This window comes from Thunnus maccoyii, chromosome 12, assembly GCF_910596095.1.
Source record: "Thunnus maccoyii chromosome 12, fThuMac1.1, whole genome shotgun sequence".
NCBI lineage: Eukaryota > Metazoa > Chordata > Actinopteri > Scombriformes > Scombridae > Thunnus > Thunnus maccoyii.
This window is the reverse complement of record NC_056544.1, coordinates 26374460-26401361: the sequence shown is the minus strand read 5'-3', so window position 1 is coordinate 26401361 and position 26902 is coordinate 26374460. Positions and strand designations below refer to the sequence as shown.

Genomic DNA, 26902 nt, shown 5'->3' with positions numbered 1-26902 from the left:
AGACTGGTGTGTCAGTGTGACTCATCACCCGTTATTTATGTGTACGGATACATATCACGTCATTTGACTGTGATGGTGGTCGTTGTGCAGAGTGACTCATCGTTGATATCCTCAAATTATTACATACATCATACTAAACAGTGAGGAAAACCATAAAAACGCCCCTTCTTAGATAGTGTTGAGCTGTCGGAAATCTATAACAGTGGTTTTGTTTAATACATGCATGACTTGAGGGGAAAACGCGGAGCAGAACACACGTTCATCTGATTCATGTGGGAACATTAAAAAAACATGTGCTGATGCTCGCAAAGCTCAACATATTAGTACAGTTCAACATTTCGGGTGTATGCTTATTTGCTTTCCTACTGAGAGTTAAATGAGAACATTGATACAACTTTCATGCCTGGGCATTAAATATGGAACGGCAGCTGGGGGGGGGAGGGGGGGGTATTAGCTTAGCTTAGCTTAACATAAAGACTGTAGTCAGGGGGAAACAGCTAGCTTGGCTCTGTCCGATGTTAAAATCCGAAAGAATCCACCCAGCAACAACAGCTCTAAATCTGACTAATTAACAAGGATCATGTTTGTTTTATCTGTATAAAAACAGAAATGTAAAAACTACAATTTGTAGTTCTTTAACTACAATTTGTAGTTTTTAGATAGCGGTTACTATTTCAGAGTCTTGTCATCGCTGTGAGGTTGCTAGGCAACCAGTGGAGACACTGCACTGAGGTACAGTTTATACACTGTTGTTCAAAATAATTATACTATGTAAGTTCCTCTGAAATTCTGAATTGAATTTCAGAGTGAGCCTGGCTTGCCGTTTCCCCTTTGCCTCCAGCCTTTATAGTAAGTTAAGCTAATCACTTCCTGCCTCTAGCTGCAAAATTAACGCACACACATAGGAGCGGTTTCAATCTTCCCAAATGTTCCCAAAATGTTGAACTACTCCTTTAAGTACAAGATGAACATTCTTCAGACAGTAATGGTGATTCTCCTCAACCAAACATATGACAAAGTAGTTTTGGCAAAGCTTAACTTGTGTATTTCAACAGAAAATCATGACAACAGTTCATATTCTAAATAATGTTATTTCAGTTAAATTCAACATGGCTCGTTACGCCACTAGTTTCCCCCAATATTTGATATTTGAAATTGGTTTATGTTTCAAAGAATTTGTTTCTACAAAACCAACAAAACTCATGAAGCTGTTATGTAATCTTATTATAATGACTTTCTCTCTCTATGATGCAGAAACAATTGATGGATTGAGAAAGAAACTTTTGCACTTTTATTCTGAAGGGCAGACATAAAAACCTGACATTTACCAATAATTTCTGATACATATTTGTTTCCAATTTAACTCCAATTTAAGAAAAACCACATAGAAACAGTTGCCTTTAATGAAAAAAAAAAATAGTCTTTCTAGTAGTAACCTAACATCTTATGTTCTCCAGGAAACTACCAGCTCTCTCCGACCGTCAACATGCCGCAGGACGACACAGTCATCATAGAGGATGACCGGCCGCCGCTCCTACCGCCCCACCTCTCCGACCAGTCGTCGTCCAGCTCCCACGACGACGTTGGCTTCACCGCCGACATGACGCCTCTGTGGGCCAAAGAGCTGCCCGTTCCGAACGACAGGTGGGCAGAACTTGATTTTCCCTACTGCATTCCCCTCACCTTCTGCAAGTCAAACACAATGTAAGCTCTCAATGTAGTTAATATTATTAGGTTAATTTTCACATTGCTGTTTGAACTGTAGCTCCACATTTGACTAGTTTATTCCATGCAATAATTCACTTAATTCAAATTAGGTCTTTAAATTGTGGACAAACCTAGAATTCCCTGCAGAGTAAATATGTTTATTTTGTTTAATTTCAGCTTCTCAAAGCTCAGCATTTGCACAAGGTCAGTGTAGTAGTGTAACTGTAGTTGTGTAGTATGTATGTAAGTGCATGGGTTTTTAAAAATTTTAAATTCTCCATGATTGTAAGCAGCCACTTACTGAAGCAGCTTATTTTTCTGTACTGGCCTCTCAGCCTGATGTGAAGGACCCCTGTTCTGACACAATGCTTCATTAGTGCATGTCAGTGTCATGGCGTTCAGTTATAAGGATGCAACTAACAAATGTTTCCGTCATCAATTAATCTGATCGTAACCTAAAGAAGAAACATAGAAAAGCAGGAAACCTTCACATTTGAGACATTTTTACTCGATAAATGACTCGAATAATTCATCCGTTATCTAAACAGCTGATGAAAGGTTTCTGTCTATAATCATTTCAACACTCGTACAATACTTCACAGCTTCTTTCACATATTTGCAGCTTTACCTTTTCATTTTTTTTTTAGATCCACTTTTAGTTCAGCTGCAACATGTTCACAGGTGTCTATTTCCACAGCTGGAACAGAAGTTTTTTGGGGGATTTTTATGCCTTTATTAGATGGCACCAGCGGAGAGATGTCAGGAAACAAGGAAGAAAGACATGTGAACGAACGTGCAGGGTCGTAGTATTAGGAATGTTGCGCAACAGTGTGCAAAGCCGCGTGTGCTCTGGTCAGTGATTAGCAAGATGGAGGCTCCAGCGCTGTGATGAATCTGTCTATACAGTGTAATGACTCCCAGAGTGATCGCTCTACTTTTTTTTGTACATGTTCTGTATGTGTTTGGTCTGGTTGTCATTTTCTCCCCGTTTTTTTTTTTCTCTCTCTCATTCCAACCTCTCCTATTAATTTCATTATTTGTTGCGTCTTGTTTTTATTATATGATCGCTCTTTTCATCATCCTATTTCATTTCTTTGTTTTTTTTTTCTTCCTCCTGTCACACTTACCTCCTCCCTCGCTTTCTTCTCTCTTCTTTTTCCCCACCCCGTCTTCTCATCTCCAATCTTGTCCTTCCCTCCATCTGTCTCTCATTCCCTGAACCTTTTCCTTTTCTTCATTTCACTTTCTCAGCTCTCTTAATTTTATCCTCTACTTTGCTCCGCCCCTCTCTCAACCCTCCATCTCTTGTATATCTTTTCTTTTTTCCTTTGGACTCTTTGAGTTCAAAGAGGTTCTTTGAACTTATTTCAGTATTTTTTCACTTATACTCCTCAGTCAAATCTGTCTCCGTGCCACTTTGGTAATTTTTTTCAGTTTTTCTTCTCACTGAAGTTTTTTATGCGTCATATTTTACACCATATGTGTGTAGTAGGGATCTTGGGACTTTATAATCAGTCTGTCGGTCTAATACTTTGGTGTATGACTAAATACTTACAAAACTTATGACATTCCCATCAGCCTCAGCTATACTGTATTTTTAGTGCTAATTAGCATGCTAAGCCACTAACAAAGATGCTGGTCTTAGCATGGCCAATAAAGTTAGTCTTACTTCCCTGTATTTCACCTTCTCCATCCAGCTCCCTGAATCCAGATGAATCACATCCAGACACCGCTTTCCAGAGGGAAGGCTTCGGGCGCCAGAGCATGTCAGAGAAACGCACCAAGCAGTTCGGGGACGCTGCCCAGCTCGAGATCATCAAGACACGCAAGTCCAAGAGCATGGATCTAGGTACCATGTTCAAAACCTCCCATCTGCCTTCTAGTATGCAGGTTATTCATTACGTTTCAGGGAGAGCAGGAACTGAGGAAGTCCATGAAAACCTCCACCTGCTTTCACTGCAAAAGATTTATCACCCCATCAAATTCAGATAAATGTTAACATCTTTGGACTGAATGTATTAAGTATTATGTCCTTCAGATTAAAAGCAGAGGTTCAGTACCTCTGCTTTTCTTCAGGACATGTTGATACAGTTCATGTCAAAATCCAACATGTATTTGTCTTTCATTCAAGGTAATTAATTGCAAATTTAATGGAAATTGTGCTATATTTACTGTGTACTGTGTAGTATTTCAATCATACGGCCGTCTTGGGTGGTTCCTATGATGTGAATTTAAACACTTAAACATGGGAATCTTTCCAATCGTTCCACATGACATGAACAAGGCTGTAAGATATTAAGATATGATGTATTTTAATGTCATTTTGTCCTTTCTTGGCCTGCTGATTCATCCCTTGGTGACATTTGTGGCATATGTTTCTCTTCATGTTGATTTTATGACTCTCAAGATACAATTTAATATTGATGTCAGGCATTATGTGCAATATGTCCTCTCAGCCATATTGGTGCTGTGGATATGATATGACTGATAATCATTATGAAGCATTATTCAGGCGATGGTAGGTGTTGTAAAGCAAGGATCACAAAACTTCCAAGCAAAATGGTAAAACGCCTTTATTCTCTTTCCCCAACAAACAAACATAGAAAATGAAGTGTTTGCTTTTGACTGCACAGAGAAACTTGAGCTTTGAAGTAAAGATACTTCTAAACTTTTCCAAACAGGAACTGACAAACTCCAAAACCATCTGGTTAAAACACACATTATTAATAATTTCCAATCAGTGTAGTGACTTGTCTTTTCCACACATTTCTGAATATTTTAGAGTTATATAATCCCTTAGTTTTAGTTTTAAGACTTTGACAGACATGTCAGTAGCCACCTTAGCTGCCTCAAACTCAGTAAAAACCTTTTTTAAAAAAAATCAGGTTTCACGTAACCTTGAGCACATCCCCCAGCACCCCTTTCATGTTTCAAACATGTTCCTTATATTTAAATGTATTCCACCCCCTTGCCTCTTTGTATGAAAACAGGCTTTGCATCTCTCTCTCTCCCTCAAAGTCAAGAACTTCACTGTGTTGATTCACCTTGAAATGCCTCCGTACAGTCACTGATTGCTTTGGCTGCAACAGTCTCTCTTGCTCACACTCTATAATCATATCTAATCTTCCCGACCAGATTGCCGCTCTGTGCTGTGTTGATATCACAACAGGTCTGATTACTATCCTCAAACCCTCTTTTCATTCCCCATTCACCCCCCCTTCACCTCCTTGTCTCGCATGGCGTCCGATCCTAATTGAGATGAAGCCGTTTGTGATGTTTGCAGCGCTACCTGGATGTTGCATGTGGAATGTCATGAGCACTAACTGTACCCCAAATGTTTGTACCCCTCCCCTCTTTCCTTCCCCTTCCTTTAACAGTAGCCGACGAGATTAATCTCACCCCTCGTCCCGAGACCAACACAGGTAAGGACCGGTGCACTGAAAGGTAGAATGGAAAACTTACCTTCGCCACCATCACCATCACTTTTTAATGTAGAGGTGCATATCAAAGTCCTGGGACTGAGGGGTATAAGTGGTATTTGTGTTTTATTTCAAATTAAAAGCCCCCTAGGAGATCATCCATTCAGAGTATGATGTTAAACCACATGATACTACATTTATCACATTCTTTGCATACAAATATACCGTACAAATAATGGCAAAGTCCAGCAGAAGCAAAGGAGAAGAGATTAAATGACCTGTACTATAATGGCTTACATGCCAAATTAAGCATAATGTGCATTTCCACAACAGTTATTCAATTAGTAGAACAAGAGTCTTGTCAAACTCATCACTCTGCTGCTGAGAAATTCACTATTTTTTCTGATATTTTCTACTTTGCAGTTCTTTATGTTGTTTTGTTCATACCTTATCTTCTGATGGAAGGCTTTTAAATTGAAACACCCATGCAGGAAGTTTTGATTATCTCTGACACGAACGGCTAAATAAAAATAGCAACAACTGGAATCAATCTGCGAATGAGGACAAACTCAGGAATGCAGCCCTGAGAATGACGTGACTCTGTCGTTGTACTTTGGGAATTACTGCTGTGAAAATGCACATTAACCTTAATTTACCTAGACAACAGATAAACATTGAGGAAGTGTTGACTTTGTATTAACAGCAAACAGCAGCAACACCATATTAAAACCCGAGCAGGTCAGAAAACAAGGAGGCTTTTTACTAAAACATGATAAAAATGCACTAATAAAACAGCAACTGTTAGAAACAAAGGCCCTTTTTTCTTATATAAGCCTGGTTCTCTCTCTGAAGTCGAAGGTTCCTTGCCAATGTTTTAGAATTCATGGCATGTGCAGAAGCAAAGACTTAGCGGTTTTGTCAATAAATATCACATTTGCAATGGAGATAATCTGCAAAACATTCCTCTATTTTTAACTAGTTGATAATTTGCCTCCAGCACCTTTTTAAGGAATCACAAGTTTCCTGTAGTTTCATGAAATCTGCTCACCTAATGATGTTTGAAACTTTTCTACTGCACTTCATGGAGTTATTGTGTTTAGCATTTGGCTTCATTTAGTCAAACCAACTCATACCCCTCTTGCCCCAAGTCCTTCATATCATCTCAGATCTGTCTTTACTGTCCATGTTTTTCTCATTTACTCCTTGTATCAAAAGATATAAACTGCATTGTTGTTTTTTTATTACTTGACAACGCATTGTAAAACTTTCTGGGAAAATATGTAGCTGCAGAGGTCAATGTTTTTTGTGCCAGGAACTGCAAATGAACTCCAACCCATCTTTTTGGAGCTTTTGATCGATTCACAGCTGGTACAGGACATGACACAAATTGTACAGGAACAACAACGAGATGACGTTAAATCGCACATATTGATCTGCAAACAGATTAGTAGGAGATTATGTTTGAAAGGTTTATCCAGCACTCTGCTCTTTTATGCATTTATGTAGTGTTCCTCCGTGCTCGGGTGTTTTTTTTGCACGTTCTTGACAAGACAAATTTGTCAGTCCGCAGAGTGAAGTCTCGCAGTCCTCGCCGCAGTTTGAGGTCGCTGCTGAACATGGTTGTGAAAGCAGTCGGGTGACTACAGATTTGATTTTCCCCCTTTTTTGCCTCAGATGCGACAGTAGCACTAATTGTTTTGTGTGTGCGTATGTGTATAAGGAATGTATGCGTGTGTGCGTGGAAAGGGAGAGTAGAGAAAGCACTCTGTCCTTGGTTAAGGCAGCGAGCTGACAGCGAGTCATCCGTCATTGTCAAGTCTTGTGTATTTTCACTGTCGCCTCGACTGAATAGAGGGCCTGCCTCTGAAATCAGCGGCTTGGACAAAAAGGACAAATCCTGCCGAAGGAAGACATGTTGAGGAAGACGGAGAGACGAGAGAAAGAGGAGATGTTTAGAGTGAAGCTGAGAAAAGGTGTGAAAAGATGGATCGGAGAGGTGTTTTCTTAGAAAAGTACAACTTCATAGTTGGATCAGTATTTTAATACTTTTGTCAAAAACCTTTCAACGTTGTGTGGGCAACTACGAGATGGAGAGGAGATAGTCTCCAGCTTTCTGTCGTGTGATATCATGAGTCGGCAGGGAAGAGATTGTGTGTTGCATATTTTATACGGTAAATCTGCCAAATGGTTGCAACAGATGAGTCGGTGGAACTGTTGCATAATCTGATAACAACTAGGAAAGAAAACAACTTTGCATATATTTTTTTTGCATATATATAAGTCACAAGATACATTAAGTGCATTTCTATTATGACCCCATGAATATTACAAAAATGCAATTGCGATTATCCGCATTCCTTGTTGAGGTTTGGTTAAGTTTAGGAAACTAATTTGCTTACAGTTCGGGAAAGATAGTCGATAGTTTAGTCTGTAAAATGTAAAAAAGTCATGAAAAACTGCCCATTAATTTTCCAGAGCCCAAAGTAACATCTTCACATATCTTGTTTTGTCCAAACAACAGTCTAAAACCCAAAGATATTCAGTTTATAATGACATAAAATAAAGAAAAACACATTTTAATAGCCGGAACCAGAGGATTTTTTTGTATTTTTTGCTTGAAAACCACCATAATGAATTATTAAAATTGTTGCTTTTTATTTTGATCAACTAATTGATGAGTAGACTAATAGTTTCAGCTGTAATTATATCTTATTTGATGGATATTGCAGTTACACAGGCAGGGTAGTGACATTCAGTATCTTACAAAACTTCCTTTCCATCCAAGACTTTATTTCAGAGCAAACTAGTTCTATAGGTACTGATGCAATTCCTACTGGTCTCTAATTAAACTCATTAAAGCCCCACAATACCCTCATTAAAAAGCAGAAAACAATGTGCAAGTGATTGTTTCATGTGTGGGTGATATTTAAGTTCTCTCCACTGCAAATCATATCATTTTCTTTAATTAAGCACCATTGTTTGGTCAGAGTGATTTACTTTTACAGTGAAATTGTGAAATTATCTCATTCCACTAGCAGATCAGATATGTATGTTACCTCTTCAGCTTATTTTAAGGTTGTTATTTATGTGAAAGTTAGGTGTTTTTCCAGTTTGGAAGTGAATACCTATCCATTTCCACTAATGTTTTGGGCTAATAGATTTCAGCTTGCTTTTTTTTTTTAAGTGCCTGAGGTTTATTTTCACTTTGTGGGCCTCTGGTGTCACTTTACCAACTTAAAAAAAAAAAAACCTGTACTCACCGCTAAGTATAAATGATCCATGGTCCATTTACCAAAGCCAAAACACAACCATCCCGCTGAAACCGAAGACTGTGACAGCTCTGAGAGACGGGATATAGTAGTCCTTGTCTCATGAGCTGTGATTGGCCGAGAAGTTTGTTGATACAAGCCACACATTGGACGTGGACACTTCAGTAATGGAAGACAATCCTGGACTGTCCAGAAATTCACATTCAGACTGTTAAACCTTTATGACATATTATAAATCCTAGTGAGGGAGTGTCATGTGATTAATCCATGTGTGGTTTACCTATTGAGTCCATTTCTATTCCTTTTGGGAAGTAAAGTCAGGTTAATTATTTGATCTTTGTGAAACAAGATTCGATATTATTGCATAGTGGGTCAATGTTGCTCAGTAGGTAGAGTGTGGCATTCACACTCCCAGGAAGTGATTAAGTTACAAATTAGTTTGACCTTAGTTTAGTCAATACCAGCTGAGAGAATGCCTTAATTACTTTTATTCAGAGGCGATCTATATGATAAACGATGTACAAAATGGATAATATGTTTATCTAGATGATGAAACTGGTGGCTGGTTGGCCCGTTTTATATATCTTCTTCTTACTTCTTTTCCCTTTTTCTGTCGAATGCCATCACGTAGAGTTTACAGGACTGTAGGCTTTTGCTGTCCCGGCTTTTAAATGATTTTAATGTGGTTGAGATGGTTTTGTGGTTTTGTGTTTTTATAGGTCTGATAAAAAGAACATTTCATCAAATCACAAATGGTAGAAAAAGGTCATATAAAAAGTTTTATATCCAAATAAAAAGGTCTGTAAATACTCTTCTGTTTATTAGAATTAGGGGTCGGTAATCATTAAGGCCATTAGAAATTTCTTAATAATTGAATAACACTTTATTATCTTTTTATTGCATTTTATATGATCAATTATTTTGCAATACTTTGTAATATTTCGCAACTTTTGCAGGCATAAAACTAAAAACCTCATCCAAAAAAAAAAAAAAACTTAGCATAACTTAAACATAACAAACTTTATCATAATGTTTAATCACACAGTGAACTGTATAGCGATGACGGAGGCAGTGAAACGAGATGACATTTGATTTCCTTTATACAGACTGAATAAATAAGCCTGCTGTTGTCGGTTCCAGCTGAGTCCGGTGTCATCGCCAATCTAACCTCTGCTAGCCAGCTGCTACATGATTGCTCTGTATTTGTTATTGCAAGGCTGTCAAAGCTTAACTTTGCAGGATAACGTTTATCTGCAGATGAATAGTGGTGTCACTGTCCAAACATGCTGACATAGATTATTAAGAACTGACTGAGTGGCTGCCAGATTTGAAATAATCTATTTAACTGCCTTCAAAAATGTCTGTCAGACACTGTTCATGAGCTGTGTTGCCATATCTGAATTTAGTGTGTTTGTCTGAAAAACTAAATGTAAACAGATGCACATTGTTTCCTATAAAATAACTCCTCTAAACTTCCTCAATACTGTCTTTGGGTAGGCCTGACTGAACAAGAAACCTTGTCACCAGGTTATTTGAAAGTCATTTCTTTTAAAAAAGGCAAAAAAAAAAAAAAAGTTTTTCATGTTTGTATCTAAATGCTATTCGTCAGATCTCCAACACACTGTAAATTATCCTTTTTTTTTTTTTTTTAAAGACTGTCACTGAAGTGTGACTGTAGTGAACGGCGCTCTGCAAAGCCTTTAAATAGAAAGGGTGTGCAGCGTGAAAAGCCTATCAGCCCAGCTCTCAGTGAGACGTTAAGGGGACGGGACAGGCTGATGAGAATGAATGGGAGGCCGCCAACCTACGAGGTTGTTCGCTCTGCATGTATTCAATTTTCCATTTTTTTTAATTTATTTATTTTTCTCTTTCTTTATTCTCGTTTCAGTCAGTTTTACTGTAAACAAGCAGCTCGGGAGGAGGATGGAAAAAATAGCTTGTTTCCAGACTTGCATTTTGAGATTATTCTAGAGACCCAGCAGGTCATTTGAATCACAAAAAAATGTGACTAAAATAGAGTGCGGAGCCTGGTGGGTCCTACTGAAGATGTACATTTTGAAAAAAAGGGGTCACAAATATTTGTTTGTTTGTTTTTTTAACGCCTAAGTTATTTCCTTAAAGTTACTTCAAGGAACTTTTAACTGATTATGAAACAATAGTTATTCTAAATGTAGTTAGTAGTAATGTAGTATAGTTATTCTTTGTTTACTTTACATGTAGCATTGTAGCATGAGGGAGTACAAAGACTTGTTTTTGGCTTCCTGTCTCATTTTAAAAAGAAAAGATAGAGAGCACGAGCGAGCTGAGATCATTAAGAGAGAGAGCAGCGGTGGTCGAGCGAGCCAGAGAGTGAATGAAGAGATGGAGCAGCGGTGTAGCAAGAACAAAGGAGTGAATCTGAGATATAAAACGTTATTTTCTCATTGTTTTAGAGCGGTGACGTTCTAAAGCGCAAATAAACACGCCCACACCTACACATAGCCACAAACAGATACTTTTACCTCATCGCTATAAATCCTACAAACAGCTTTGTTTTTAAAAAAAAAAAAGAGAAATAGCATTACAAATAAGTCTTTCTTTCACTTGCTTCCAAAGAAATGCACACGCTAGCCAAAAGTTTTTTACAACATGAGGCGATGGTGCTCATGGGAAATGCTGTCTTCACTGCACCACAGCTTTTGTCTACAGGGGCTGTTAAAATCAACACAAAATAAAAGTTCCTTGTATTAACTTTAAACATCTGGGAACTTAAACTTTTAGCTAACGTTACTTAGCCGGGAGTACATGGTTTATTTGTTGGGAACTATTTTCAGCCATAAATCAACACACATTTGGTACATTAGTTAGTATTTATATTCTCTTTTTCACCTCTCTTTTATTTCCCTTATGTTCACCTTTCTTTCTATCTTTTGACATTTAATTTTCAGTTTCATCCTTACTCACTCACCCCTCCTTTGTTTGTTCTACCCTCTTCCTCTATTCTCTCAGTCTTTCCTTCCCTGTCTCCCTCCCTTTCAATCACTCTCCTCCCTCTTGACACCACATTTTAGTCTGTCAGGCTTTTGCAACCTCCCGCTACAGTAGCTGTAAAGCGACACCACCCAGGAGATTAGGACTCTTCCATTTACCTTCATAACTCCACACCACCTTATCTCCTTTCATTTATTATCCAGCGTACACGTCCTCAGCCTGTGAAAGATGCCATATGGGAACAAAAATTATGCCCGCACCACTGTACGAATAGCCTTAGTTTAATTAAACTGTCATGTTTCTCCTATTTTGCTGATGGTTATTTTCATTCAGAGCTACATCTTGTAATGAAATTTGTAGTCAGTCGGGAGGAATGTCACACATACGCACACACACACACACAAATACACACAATCGATCAGCTTCTTTCGTGGTGAAACAAGTGGTATCCAGGTATAAATATGGTGTGCTGTTGTCAGAGTTGCTTATTACCGTGGTGGATTTTCTTTAACCTGCTCGGTGAGGTAAAATGTTTCATGTAGCGTGTGTGTGTGTGTTATTACCAATACATCGCTGGTTCATGAAGTAGATTCAGTGTTCGCTGTCTGCAGGAGTAGTGGGTGAGACTGACATTGCTCGTGCCACATAAATAAACCTTTATCATCTTCCTCTGCGTTATACTGTATGAAGAAAGAGAAGCACCATCTCTGCAGTGGTGTTGCAACATTTCTGGAGATCGGAGCAGGTCTTTCCTTTTTGTTATTGTTAGCTAGAAATGCCAAGCTAGAATAAAAAAAAAACAGGAATAGGGACAAATAGAAGGCTAGAGAGTGCAGCCTGAGAATGACGTGTTTCTGTGTTGTATTGTTACATTTACTGTGGGTGTTGACATTATTTGCAGTGGAAATTCACCTTGATGGTCATTGTGAGCTTGGCAGGAACAAATCCCAGACTCCTCCACAAAAAAAACAAGCAAACAAAAAAAAAATATATTACTCAACAGTGTTGCAACTAGATGAAGTCACAGTGGAAACACTGGGAAGGCTCTGAGGTTATACTTGGACAGCTTTAGTTGTTGGTCATTTGGAATTGGCAGATAGTGGCTTGTTGTGAAATATATTGCTTAGTCAGTATTTGTGCTGTAAAGTCACTCTCATCCTCACAAATCCATCCTCTTAAATCATCCCATTAAGTCATTCTGTAACATAACACTTGAGATAATGTTGTTCCTCTTGCTCTGCGTCATCCTTTATCATCCTTGGGAATAATTTTAAGCCATGATTCAATAATAACCAAGGTCAATGTGTTATATATTTATAATTCTAGACAGATTTTGTCATCTATTATTGTACTGATAGATATGATGGGGGGGGAAAGGTTCAAAGTGTTTAAGGTTATATAAAGATTTTAAAAAATCCAACTGGAATGGAAGTGAATCTAGTTTGTTGGTTTTTAGTAGATTAGAATATATTTGGAAACTGATAATAAATATATTTGTATGAACTTTTGGACAACCTTTCAGTGCTCCATTAGGGTAATGGAGCACTTAATATTTGCTTAAAAGTAGTTGCCTGAGAAAAAATGTAATTGTGTCCCTTTTTAGCTGTTTAAAGTTAGAAGAATGACCTGATAGCTGGTTAGCTGACATTGGTGTAGAACGGTTTGTCATTGGCATACAACTTCATACAGTGTGTACAGGATATTGATTAAGACTTTGACATGGCCACCACAGTAGACTAAGTAGGTTTGGTCTGAATTGTTTGTTCATTTTACTACAGTACATACCTCTCTATCCTCCTATCAGGTTCCTCAACAAAGGATGTTGGACCATCTCTAGGCTTAAAGAAGTCCAGCTCTCTGGAGAGCCTCCAGACGGCTGTTGCTGAGGTAACCCTCAACGGAGACCTTCCCTTCCACAGGCCCCGCCCTCGTATCATCAGGGGGCGGGGCTGCAACGAGAGCTTCAGAGCAGCCATCGACAAATCCTACGACCGACCGGCTGCCACGGAAGAGGACGATGAGGGCATGGAGACACGTAAGATATGCCATGTTCCACGTTCGCCCGATGTTTAACGAGACTCTTCCTCTTTCTGAAAAATCACAGGTTTCTTATCCATCAGCAGCTGTGACTCCCGTCAGCAAGGAACTTCAACCTCAGTCCTCCCCGTAACTCCTGAAATATATCTAAAATGTGAAATCATTGCATTATGGGTTACTAAAATGATCTCTAACACAGCACAGATCTGTCATAACAAGGGTCATTATTGAAACTGATGAAATGTCGGCCACTAAAATCCAGAATGGCTTCCGAATTGATGCATGGCAGTGACGGCGTTCATACCTTAATGCTCAATAACTGGCAGCTGTTTTTTTATCAGTGCTTGTGGCGATGGCAAATCCCTGAGATAGGATGTAACCAGCTACTGCTTTAGATATCAAATCCATCACAACGTCAATACGAGGCACCTTTAAAGAGGTCGAGTCAGGATTATCAGACAGACAAGCGTCCTGTCAGGAAGTCGGACGTCAAGCGTTAAGCAGCCATCAATTTTTTTTTTATTGGTTAGGAGAAATACAGGTAGGATATTCAAAGATGAGGACAGAACACATTCACTATTAATATATCAGAGTAAATGTCAAGTCCTTTCATCTCTTAGTCTTAACAAAACCCCAACGAATATGGTTTTTGAATTATATTTCTTTATCCTATTGTGTCATCAGATTATAATCAGTGTTTTGCTATTCTTCATTTTTAAAGTATCTGTGTCTCTAGTGGTGGCTGTGTCATTTTGTAACAGACCTCTTCAGTCACTTTTAATATGCAGTTAGATTATATCGGGCTCCTTTTGGTGCTTAGGAGATATAATTGCACAGTTTTTTTTATTACACTTATAGATTTTCATTTATTAGACATTGATTTTCATGTGTTATAGTTCTACTTGAAATTACCTATTCATTAAAAAGATAATGTTCTCCATTCCCCCCCCACCCCCCATGTTTCTTTCTGTCTTCTTCTATGACTTTCTTTGTCTCCAGTGGAGGAGGACACAGAGGAGAGTTCAAGATCGGGGAGAGATTCTGTGTCCACGGTGGCCGACCAGACGCCACTGTCCGGCACTGAGAAACCGCTGGTCAACGGCACCAACCGCACCAAAGAGGAGAAGAAGAAAGACAAAGACAAAGGAGGGAAGGAGAAGAAGAAGCAGCAAGAAGGTGGGAAGGAGAAAGACAAGGGAAAAGCCAAGAAGGGCATGCTGAAAGGACTTGGGGACATGTTCAGGTAAGACTACTAGTTGTAAAATTATTCTCAACTTGCCTTTTATCAAGCAAGCTTCTTACAAAGTGTTTTTACAGAGCTGCAAGTAAAACAACCTTCATAAAAATGTACATAAATCAGTTTAAATCCAGTTTTCAAGATATTTCTCTATGTTTAACATCACCATTTGGCATGCACATTCAAAATGTACACCAATGGCCTAAGAAGGTAACCAATTTAATTCTGCGCCAAGACGTCCTGACAGTTTGGGGACTGCACTACATAAAATAAAAATTGTGTAAGAACAAAGTGTAACAAGAGAGTTTACTGCGTGCACAGAGCTTATCTTGTGTATCAGGGGGTTTTCATTTACTACTTTAACTGTATTATCTGCCCATCGGTACAAAACTTTCCTAAACTAGATAAACAGTATGTAGATGTACTGTGGTTTAGAGATGAGGTGACAGCTGAGTCGCGTCCGATATTAGTGCATCTATCTCAGTCACACCGATCAATATCTACTGAGAACAGCTGATTCAGACTTATCGAGTGGAGTTTTTGGTGGTGTGGTAACAGGCAGAGCAAGGCCCTGAAATGACACAACTGAGTGTTTCTATTAACTTGCGGGTCAACCCATAATAATGTGATATAACATTTGGAGAGCTGGATGCACCTCAAAGAACAATTATGGCGATGCTTAGAGTGAGATTGAGGAGAAGCCTGAGCTGTGCAGCCACAAGTCTACAGAGTGTAAGGAAACCATAATTAGGCTCCCAAATAGCTTGACCTTTGTGGTTTATTTCCCTGTTATTAATTCTTTCTCTGCTGCCTCGAACATTTTACTTGTCAGACAGCAGTCCCTCACAGCTAAACTGACAGAAACTGTCTATCCGTGCACACTTATCCCATTAATCTAACTGTATAGCCCATATAATTCCTCCCCTTTCTCAACCCCTATTACCATTGGCTTCCAGGTCATTTGGTCTTCCCTCCCTCCATCTGACTGGTTGGGAGAGCCTCTGGGTCCCAGCCACTAATATATATGTATGTCACATTAGCAGTCACATTAGCGGCAGTGACAGGGAAGGGAAAACAGTGACTGTTGTCTGAGAGAGGAGGAGTAATGAGGTCCGCAGAGATGGAGAGACTGAAAAGAGGGACGGAAGGGGAATGCAGTTTGGTGCAATGTAAGGAATAGTAAGAGCGAGGGGTAGTGAAAGAAAAACAAAAGATTGTTGGAGGCAAAGTGAATGACAGAGACTGACAGAGGTCTAATGCTTTAAAGGGGAAAGAGAGTGATAGAGTTAGTTGGTGGAAGATTTTTAGAGTAAAAAAAGCAAAAGAAAAGCAGATATGATGAAAAATTAAATAAAAAGTTAACAAAAAAAGTGGCAGAAGATGATGAGAAATGATGGTATGCATGAGAGGGATGGAGAGAGACACACTGGTCTGAAGTTTTTTAACAGTTTCTAAGATTTCTAAATAAATATCTTCTAAATTTCAGATAAATACCACAAATTGCAAAAGATACATTTGCCTATTAGAACACAGATGATTACCACAGCAGTACAGTATTGCACTTTCATCAAGTTGGGGGATCTGCAAGAGACAAAAAAATATAGACTCAAGGCTCCTAGACTTCTCATGATGCAACTCCATTGTGTCTTTCATTAAAACATCACTGCCTGGTAAACCCAAAAACATGGTTTCTCCTAATACTGTGTGTATTTGCCAAGATGGCCTGATGGCATCATTATAAGTGTCATGTAAAAGTGACGGAGTAGCAAAACAAAGCTGTTGAACTTTTGAATTTAAAAAAACAGACATTGTGTGTAAACGGCAGCTGGAAATTGAGCTTTTTTAGCCCTCATGGCCTCCTTAGAGCTAAAGCCAGCAAAGCTTCTATCTTCAACAGGTGGGATCACTTGAGCTCTCTATCGGAGGAGCAAAGAGACTGATAGGAAGCAGTCAGGACCACACACACGATGGAATAATCAGTAGGATGCACATGGACAAATACTGCAAACTCATACACGGAGGCGCTGATACACACACACACACACACTGGAGTAATTAATAGGGAACACACACATACATGAAGGGATATCTATTGTACTGTCAATTGCACACTTGGTCCCCAACAAACGCATACAGACTGTACTATCCAGCTCTTCTCAGATGATAACGATCGGTGTGCATTGTCAGAACATCAGTGTTATGGCACTCCGTTTGGCTCGGTATCGGCCGCATCAGATCTGCTCCATTAAAACTCCGTCTGACTGCCCGTTTGATCCGCGCCCAGTGTTTACTGGCAGAGACAGCTGTGTACTTCAAAATAATGATGTGAGATATATTCCAACCCAACTGTGTGTCTAGTGTGGATCACGTACCAGACTTAAAGGAATAATCCACAATATTTCATTATTGATACAGCAAACTTGGTGGTTCAAGCCAGCTCCTAAAAGCTTTTACATTTACTCATCTGCACACACGATGCAAGATAATATTTAGCTTTGTTAATAGATTCTTTACAATATTTATATTTATAACTTACCCTATACTTGTTTAAAAGAAAGACACTCATCTCTTTTACTAATGCACTGTTAAAGTTTATTGTAATTAAGTAAAGCAACTTCATATTCACATTGGAGACTCAAATAAATACATTTTTCTCTTATATTAGTTATAAAACTTGATATTCATAAGCAAAAGTTCCTCTAAACTGCACTGATTTATTTATTAATAGACCTCAATAATAAACATCTAAATCGCCTTATATGAATATTTTCATGTCTGAGCATCCTGACACTGCATCAACAGAAAATCCAAATCCATTTTGTTTGATTGACAGGTGACGCTTGAAACTTCAGTTTAGCAAACACATACCAAGCAGTGAAGCACTTAGCAACAAATACATCATTAAAAGTTTTTTTTTTGTTTTTTTTAAGTCATAAATGGCACGCTTCACTTATGTTTTTAATGTGTCAAAATGTCATGATGAAACGGCATACAAATGCGTCAGTTGGCCCAAAAACCACACAGGCTGAACGTGTCGAGAACAACATTACTGTTTTTTTTAAAGTGTATGAAAGTGGAGCCGTGTCACAGTATCCAAATGTGATGTGAGCAAGTTAGCTCCCCAGAGTGGCTCTACAGCGTGTCAAGAGCTGCTGAAGAGTGTCATGTGTTTGAGCGACTGTGTGCGAATGAGTGAAGGCTTTTGGTGCGGGAGCGTTAGGGAGATTGAACTTTGATGTGTGGTTGCACGTAGGAGGGCTGCGTCGGGAGTGTGAGGCCTGTAGAAGTGTGTGTGTGTGCGTGCGTGTGTGTATGTGTGTGTGGGATCAACAGAGCTGCCACCGCCTGACCCTCTCATGTCTCGAAGGCCTCACACTCAGTCCCAATCAAAGCCTCATCACCATCAACCCCTGCCAACCGAGCAGCCTGCCAACTCTGTATCCATCTCTCTCTCTCTCTTTCTCTGTGTGTGTCTCTCTCTCTCTCTCCCTCTCTCTTTCTCTCTCTCTCTCTCTCTCTGATCATCACTTGGACTCAGAAGCAACACCCAGTCTGTTAGCTTGGCATTGGTGAAGATGGTTGTTGCCCAGAAATTCAAGGGCTGCGCTAATTTTGCAGTGGTTTTAGTGTGAGTGTGTGAATGTGTGTGTGTGTATGTGTGTGTGTGTGTGTGTGTTCCTGTCATGAACAAGTGAACAAGCCTGAACTTAGGAAAGGCTCACACTGTGACAAGATTCATGATGTGTCGACGAAGCGCTGTGATGCCTGTTTTCGACTGTTCCCGCCGTCTGCCGATGGGTTTTCTCAGAAACTCGCATTTGCATTTTTGTAGGTAGAAATTCCTCAAGTAGACATTTGTCTACTTGGAGTAAAGGACATCCATGCATCGTGATCTGTTCCCTCGACCCCTGCATGATAAGATGCTAACAATGATGTTTCTTATAATTTACAAAGTAAAGCTAGCATATATTGCCAGCCGTGCCTACAGATTAATGCCCTATGAGGCTTTTATGCTCATTACACACCAGAAAAAGAAAAATATTTTTGGTTGGATGAAAAGTGGAGAGACAACTTTGCTGTTCTTACACCATTTCTACACAGGAGAGTTAGCGTGAGCAGCACGTTAGCCTAGCAGCTTCAGCGCTCAGTCTAACCGTATTAACTGTAGGTCACTTGCCTTTTAGCAATGCTCAGAGTGCAACACACAATCACTGTAGCTATGCGGGTAAAAATGGACGAAAATAGACTTGAAGTGTAAAAATATTCTTCGGGCTTGGTGAGCCTCAGGTTAACTTTGACTCAGCTATGTCTTGAGCTGAATGCTAATATTAGCATGTTAACATACACATTGTTCTAGCAGTATTCTTGTGTTGGTCATATTAGATTGAGTCAAATAATTACTTAAATTATTGGGATTCCAGTAGTATATATAGTGAACCTATATGAATGTGTATATATAGTAAATATTTCTCTCTGGAGCAAAGTGTTAGTTGTCAACTTCAATCCACATCCAGGCTGCTAACGTGGTTAAACACACTCCATTTAGTTTTTGTTGTATGTCTACAGAGTTGTGGAACATTTAAAGGGTTTTTGTTACATAGGAAGGTGAGCTGATTGCAGAATATTACAGAAATGCCATCGTTTTATTCGATAACATGTCTTGACAAGATGGCAAACTAAGTTAGTAACTTTCCCCCAGCAATGATTTAGCAATGCTAAGTGTCACATCTATCAAACTGAGGAGGGAATTAAGACCAAAATTTCTGGATTATCACAGACATCCTTGACATTTTCAAGGATGCAGTCGTGCTGTGAGCATATTGTAGTGGCATTCAGTCTTCACTTTATCCTAAATTTGCTACTTGACATCTCAGCTTTATTGACATTTCAGTGGTGTTGCATATCCAATATGCCACCACAATATATACACACACACACAGAGACACACACAGAGACTTGTTGTCACTTTTTGTGCAGTTAAAAGGATTAGCAGTGACACATGGGTGGTCTGCTGTATTGAATCATTTGAATCCCTGACATTTTGAAGTTGTCTTTTCTAACCACGGAAACCCGTCAGAGCCGTTTTATCGATGGCGTCGGGCTCACAAGACGAGTAGGGCCTAACTGTGCCTGGAATATAAGATCATTAAATGCCCCGGTGTCATGGTTAATACTCTGTCTCCTCTTCAAAGTTTTCCTGTCCAGTCATAAATCTCGGTGTGTGTGTTTGTATGTGTGTGTGTGTGACAAGGAGAGTTCGGCTGTGTTTTTTTTTTAAGAGTCTGTTAATGAAAGTTAGTGGTGTGGAGAGAGAAAGTGTCAACCGCCGCTCGCCGTGATAGATTGCTCCTGCTCTTAGCATTAACAGCATACCGTCATTCTGAGCATTTCAAACGGCCGTAGTTGAATTAATCAGGTAATGGACCCTACTCTCCAGGTCCCCCCCACCCCCACCCACCTCCTCTCCCCCCTCCCCTCCAACTGCAGTTTCTCTTCCTCATTCACATCTCTAGGTTTTCTTCAGTTTGTTGTTTACACTCCACAGCATCAGCATCTGTTGTCTTTTGAATGTTTCCGCTTGTCATGGTGTTCCAGGGATATCAGAAGAAGATGAGTGGTAATTAACACTATTACACGTGTTACTATGATAAGTTGTTTTTTTTCTGCTAGAAACTCCAAACGCCATTTTTAATTTTAAAGAGAACAATTTTATGTGTACTTAGGAGAGATATTGTGCCTTTGCCATTGGATATTGCAATCTCCCGCGGGCCACCGTAGATTTATTTAATATAAGCATGAATTTTAATCAAAACCACATGCCATTTCAACTTGACATTATATGTGGAACGCAATGGTGACCAAATATACTATTATTACTATAATATTTCCTTTTTAATACCATGGGACTTTTTTTTATTTTCCTCCTGAGTGTCGGGGTAATATTTTGTGCAGGATAATTTAGTTTTGATGGATTATTTTAAATATTTTAGGGCATTTTTTTGCCAGACTGTAGAGAGGTGACAGGAAATAAGTAAAGAGAGAGAGAAGGGGGGACAACATTCAACCGACCAGACTCGAACCGAGGGCGCTGCGATCACATGGTCATCAACCAGAGTGTATTTTCTGGAAGAACTCTTCTTTAAAGACTGTTTTTAAGCTATTACTTAAAATGACAAGGTTTATTTATTGAACTAGTCATTTCGTTAGTGAATAAACTTCACCCAGTCTGACAAATCACTAGCACATGCGATTATGGGAAAAAAACCAGATTCAGCAGTAGCTATCTAATCGATCATATTGTTTTTAGAGCCACACATGGTGTTCAACAAAAAGACCAGATGCTAAACCTCTGGGCAGCATCTGTGCGCTGCGTATACTGACTGTTGGTTACCTACTGATGAGAAAGTGATGCAGGACGTGTTCTGCTGGAGCTTTTGGGCTCCAGTCCACTAGTTCATCAGAACGCTGCAAAACTAAAGAATTTGAAGTCAGGAATATCTCAACACTTACAGATTAAATCCAGACTCACGTAGGGCATATAACTGATTTTACTGCTTTATTCTGTGGATTCTGTCTGTCCTGAATGACTCACAGCGGATCTGTCGGTATACACAGTGCACTATATCTTCCACCTCATTCATGAGCTAGGTGAAGACCGTCTACAGTTTTCTCCACAGCGGGTCCGACTGTCGTGAAAGCTTAACTGGATTCTGCTTTTTCGAAATTTTCCCAGATGATAAACCAGAGCACAAACTAGGAAGGAACAGTTTCCAGGTCATGGAAGAAATCCAAAATCGTTTATGATAGTTGTGGGAAAAGTCTCGGAACATTAAGGTTATACTGTGGGAACTCTTGTTACTTGTGTGGTCTTTCTTGTTTTCTTGCTTTTTCTCTCTCTCTCTTGTTAATACAGTGTCATATTTGTGTCATTCTCTCTCTCTCACACACACACACACACACACACACACACACACACACACACACACACACAGAAATCATCTCTTCACCTTTAATTTATTCACTGTTTTCATCCCGTTACATTCCTTTTCCATGACTTCTGTTTTGTCTACGCACAGAATTGCGCAAACCTTTTTAGACTCATTTCATTTTTGTAGTCTCTTTATTGTTTTCTCTCATTCATTCATTTTTTCCCTCACCTCTTTTTTTTCCATTCAGTATTATTTTCTTTTTCCTGTTTAGTTTCTCAGTGTCTCACAGACTCCTACACGCTCACACCACTGGGTTTTTTTCTCTACAGATTCACTCGCTTTTGTTTTGTTCTTTCTTCCTGTTGTTTCTTTCATTGATCTGCTGTATTTCCCTGCTTTAAATTCTAATGCTTTCCATGCACACACACACACACACACACACACATTCACAATCTCATTTCTCAGTGTGTATTCTTCTTCTTCTCCTCCTTTTCAGTCAATTTACACTCTTTCTCTTTAATTCTTAAACACACTCATATCCCACTTTTGGGGGTTTTTCTTTGCTTTGCTTTTGATCCTGTGACTTTCTCTTGCCTTCATTTTCTTTTTATCTCTCTATTTTATTTTATTTTATTTTTTTTTTTACCTTACTCCATCTCTTTACACACAGACACACACACACCTCTTGAGGATTTCTTTGTATTCTTCACCGTAGCTTAGTTTTCAGTCTTAATGTTTCATTCATTGAGTTTCTTGTGAATTTTTTTTTTTTTTCCTCTCTTGTTCACTGGTGTTCTGTCTCTTTCATTAAAACACACACACACACACACACCTCTTTGGTTTCTCTCAGCGTTGTCTCTTTAGAAGTCATAGATATTCTCTGCGGACCAATTTCCCTGTGAATAATCACGGAGGTTCATTGTGGAAGCGAGCGCGGTGCCAAAGTCATTTCTTCAACTGGCTGCAGCTTTATACTGAGTCAATCAAGCTGAAATATCTCTGCAATGGCTCCTATTTCGTTAAGCGTCACTCCCTCCCTATGAATATAATTACAGTGATGGGCTGCGACTACGCCCTCTTCATTTACGACTCCCCGAGCTTTAAACGAGCCGAATTGGGTTTGAACTTGTAAGAAATACATTTCAAATGGTTCGTTTTTAAGGGCTTGATAGACTGTTAAGTCATACCTGCTTGGGTGTTTATTGTGAACACAGACAACATTTTCAGTCTGAGCGGTGAACTTTTAGTCACTGTCAAAGTTGTTGGAGGCAGCGGTTTGAAGAAATGTCACTTTTTTGTCAATCAGTCTATCTGCTGTCTGTAAATGAATGTCTTAGTTTCTAAATGTCTAAAAGTTTTCCTTGAAATTGTTCCGTGACCTCTGAGTTTTTCCATCTGCTTTGATCCATTTCTACAACCTGAGATACAATTGATTCGCTCATGAAATTTTCACAACTACACCAGTAACTCATGAAGAATAAGAATCGGGTTGAACAACTACAAACAAGAAAAAAACTAAAACACTACACTTGTCTGTTATTTTTTGTGTGTTCCAGGTTTGGGAAGCACCGTAAGGACGAGCGGCCGGGTGAAAAAATGGATCGTAAAGGTTCCAGCAAGTGGAGGCCAGAGGAGACGCAGGTTTCAGAGGAAGAGACGATGAAGATGAGGATGGAGCAGGAGAGGTGAGGTCTTCATGATGTAACTGTTAAATCTTGTGTTTCTGCTCAGTGCTGCTGTAGTAGGAAAGGTCTTTTGTCTCTGGTCTGCCACGCTAGGATCCAATATCAAAAAGGGAAGATTTGTCATAACCTTGCAGCTCCACTGAGCTGTATGAATCAAAGTAAACCAAATACTCCCAGTATCTCTCCTGGGGATCGCTCACAGTGTTTTTTAAGCTGGAAAAAACAAAAACATTTAGTAGTCTTGATCATAGCTACACAAGTGTAAATCCAAATTAAAGCTTCTATGTTTGCTCCCCTCCTTCGGCTTTTCCATCCCTCCGTCTATCTGCTCATTGAGGTTAAAATGCTAAAGCTAGTGAAGTGCAAAATTAATTTTGGTTGTGGCCTGTAGGTTCTCTATTACTGCTCCCTTCTTTGATAAACACATCTAGTGTTTGTTCTCTTATTATACTTTTTTTTTAATGTACACTATATGGCCAAAAGTATTTGGACAGTCTAACCTTTCAACCACTTTGTGATTTTTGAACATGTCATTCTGAAACTATGGGCATTAATCAGCTGCTAGAACCGCCTCTGATCTCATGGGAAGGCTTTTTACAAGAGTTTAGAACCTGGCTGCAGGAATTTGCTCCCATTCAGCTACAAGACCATTAGAGAGGTCAGCCAGTAATTTTAGGAGATGAGGCCTGGCTTGTAGTCAGCGTTACAGTTCATCCCAAAAGTATTTGACGGAGTCAAGGTTAGGGCCCTGTGCAGGCCAGTCAGGCTTTTCTATGTCGAACTTAAACGGAACATTTCTTCACGGACCTCATTTTATGCATCCGTTCAAAGTCAGGTTAAAAGAAACAAGGGAGTTCCCCAAACTAATGCCACATTTAAAGAATTCCCTTAAATGAAAATAAGGGGCCTATCCCAAACCATGAAAACAGCCCCAGACCAAAAGTATTCATAACTATGTAGACAAGGAAATTGACATGTTGTACTTTGTTAATAAACTTTTTGTGCAATGACACCATTTTAATGGTTAAAAAAGCTATAAAATTGTTCAAAAAAAGAAGTAGATGTTTAGAGAACCCGTCATTTCTGAGTCTTTTACTGTTACCGGATGGATTCCCAAAACCAAAGAGCCCCTAGACATCGAGTCTCCTTCTCACTGCAATTCTCTCTCTTAACCAAACTAAATGTCAGATGGGCACTGTGCCAGTTTTTTGGGGCGGCGGTTTATAAATGCCAAGGCCATTACAGCCCTGCCAGCTAATTAATTCCCATGCTCTTGGTGTAGGGGCAGCAGTCATTACTTGTCACAATTGCTCGTTATGAAAATTTGGTTTGTAATTCTTTCTTTAAGCCCGCGGAGCAGATAGTCCAATAATATAATAGTCAAGTCTTTATTTTTTAATTGGCTTAAGGTTATCGCAAATGCCATGTCAGAAGATGTGGTGGTTACACTGGATATCTTTAAATGTCCTGTATGGTCCTTTTTATATGTTAATCCAATCTCATTTCATGTCCTTAAAGGTTGAAGTCCCTTGCTTTTATTATCGTGATGGACCACAGAAACCCATTCAGGAATGCTTTTCATTATTTCAAACATACTGGCACACAGGTGTCAGAGATAACATTCACCCTTTTCTTCGTTCATACAACACATTTTGCAGATTTACAGTGTCTTCAGAAGGCACAACTTCGCTAGAATTCGTTTAATCGTTTGTGGTACATTACATTTTCTTTGTCGATATAGGGAATGTAGGATTATTTATTGACCAAAAAAACACTACAAAATGTAAAAAAAAATGGATTGAATGCTTTCTGAAACCACTACATGTTGTTTAATACAGATACAGGGCTAGTAGAAGTGGATGTAGAGGCAATATTTCCACCTGTTTTTCCATATTTCATACTCGGGCCAGGGCCTCTGCAAACGCTGAGCAGTGGGTGGGTCAATTACTTTTTACATCTATTTGTACATTTCTCTGTAAAAGTGTAATGGTTTTGCTCTGTAGAGTGCTCTGGGCAAAAAAAGAGCCGAGAGATGCGTATCAAGCCAAATGGAGTTAAGTGCTCCGTACATCCGCAGAACAGGTACTGTCCTGGGATCGTCTAACAGTAGTTCTTAACTCAATACATTCATTATTTTGTTCAGTATTGAGTGTTTGACTCCAGTCTGACCAAGCCAACCCCCCTCCCTAAGCACCTGAAAAGCACAGGTACACTCCTTGTTTGTTACTTAACCATTAGCTGAGAAACATTGATAATGACGGAAAGATCCCACTGAAGATTTGGAGGACTGTGGATGCTTCGGTGTTAAGCAACGATCCAGTTAGGCTGTGTTTCAACCAAACCGAGGATGAGCCGGGAGCCTCGGCACCTCGCTGCAGAGCGCCTATCGATTGGCCGCTGCCAGAGGCTACGATTAATCCAGCTGTGATTGACTAGATGGATGGATTTCCTCGCAGGTTTAAGTCTCAAGTCCCAGAGGACTCCAACCCAAAGCCAGGCAAACAAATCTAGATAGATAGTTCAGATGGTACACTGATGTTTGCCTGGGAAAATGTGTGGTCATTTGTAGACCAGATAATAAGCCACATACATATGAAAATAATTACCTAACGTCAGCTATAATGTATATTACCAGGTGTTTTTTGCCTGATTCAGACAGGGTTTGGCATTAATTAGAGACAATTCACACCCGTCAAGTACCAAGGGATGCCCCAGTGCTATTTTTTTGTATAAATAAAATGAAGTTTTGCTACATTACCAAAATTGAAGCAATGGCCAATACTGATGAATTTCAGGTTGCCGGATTACTGAAAATATAGGTTTAGACCATTCAATGAGAGACGTTACTAATGATTTTCCTCTAGTTACAAGATGTAGAACCCTTTCCAGTATGAAAAAAGGAAGAACATACTGTAGTTTTTCTTTGTATAATGAAACATAGTAGACACTACAAGAACTAAACATTTCTGCTTTACAACGTTGCTTTTAGGGGTGCAACGGATCACAAAACTCACGGTTCGGATCGTATCACGGATTTGAGTCACAGATCAGATCATTTTTTGGATCAGCAAAAAAAAAAAGAATAAAACTTTGCTTTCCATATATTCTGTAAAACACTTAAAGCAAGGAACTTTTGCCCATGGTCTTAAATGAAAACAACATTCAAAGATGTCCAATGTTTAAATAAAATCTTAAAATATATAAAATATTCAAAGCTCAATTGTTAAATTAAATTGCTACATGAAGCATGATACCTTCCTCTTTTAAACATGGTAGTGAATGAAACAACAGCCTTTGTTCACATCATCAAAACTTGTTAACTTACAAACATGAACACAAGGAGATCCGGATCACGGATTAACTACAATCCGTTCCACCCCTTTTTTCTGTTTTGGCAGAGCAATTTGTACAGACTGTATCAGTTAGTCTATGACGTAGTCTATGTCTAATGAGGCAGCGGTCATATGGCCAAAAGGTTACAAGTTCAATCTAAACAACAGAAGTTCTTTAAAACTGGCTAAAGCTACATGTCACCATATCATAAAACATTTTTAGATATCCATGTTATCAATCCAAAAGGAATTTTTAAACAGCCATCTTATCCTGCTGGACCTTCTCCCTTCATGTATTTCCTACCTTTCATCGTGAT

General features: G+C 39.2%; 1 protein-coding gene across 10 annotated transcripts in view; it reads left to right on the top strand.

Annotated features, from left to right (window-relative positions):
• Positions 1 to 26902, top strand: part of LOC121908028 (partitioning defective 3 homolog) — a 252280-nt gene that overhangs the window by 164888 nt on the left and 60490 nt on the right. For 4 of the 10 annotated variants that reach the window (XM_042427694.1, XM_042427695.1, XM_042427691.1 and 1 more), the window contains 7 exons: positions 1458 to 1644; positions 1885 to 1911; positions 3405 to 3556; positions 5085 to 5129; positions 13170 to 13400; positions 14402 to 14645; positions 23125 to 23253. In XM_042427694.1, the coding sequence (XP_042283628.1) occupies positions 1458 to 1644; positions 1885 to 1911; positions 3405 to 3556; positions 5085 to 5129; positions 13170 to 13400; positions 14402 to 14645; positions 23125 to 23253 (1015 nt within the window). The remainder of the gene's footprint in view (positions 1 to 1457; positions 1645 to 1884; positions 1912 to 3404; positions 3557 to 5084; positions 5130 to 13169; positions 13401 to 14401; positions 14646 to 23124; positions 23254 to 26902) is intronic. The other 6 variants (XM_042427697.1, XM_042427692.1, XM_042427699.1 and 3 more) reach the window with 4 other exon arrangements.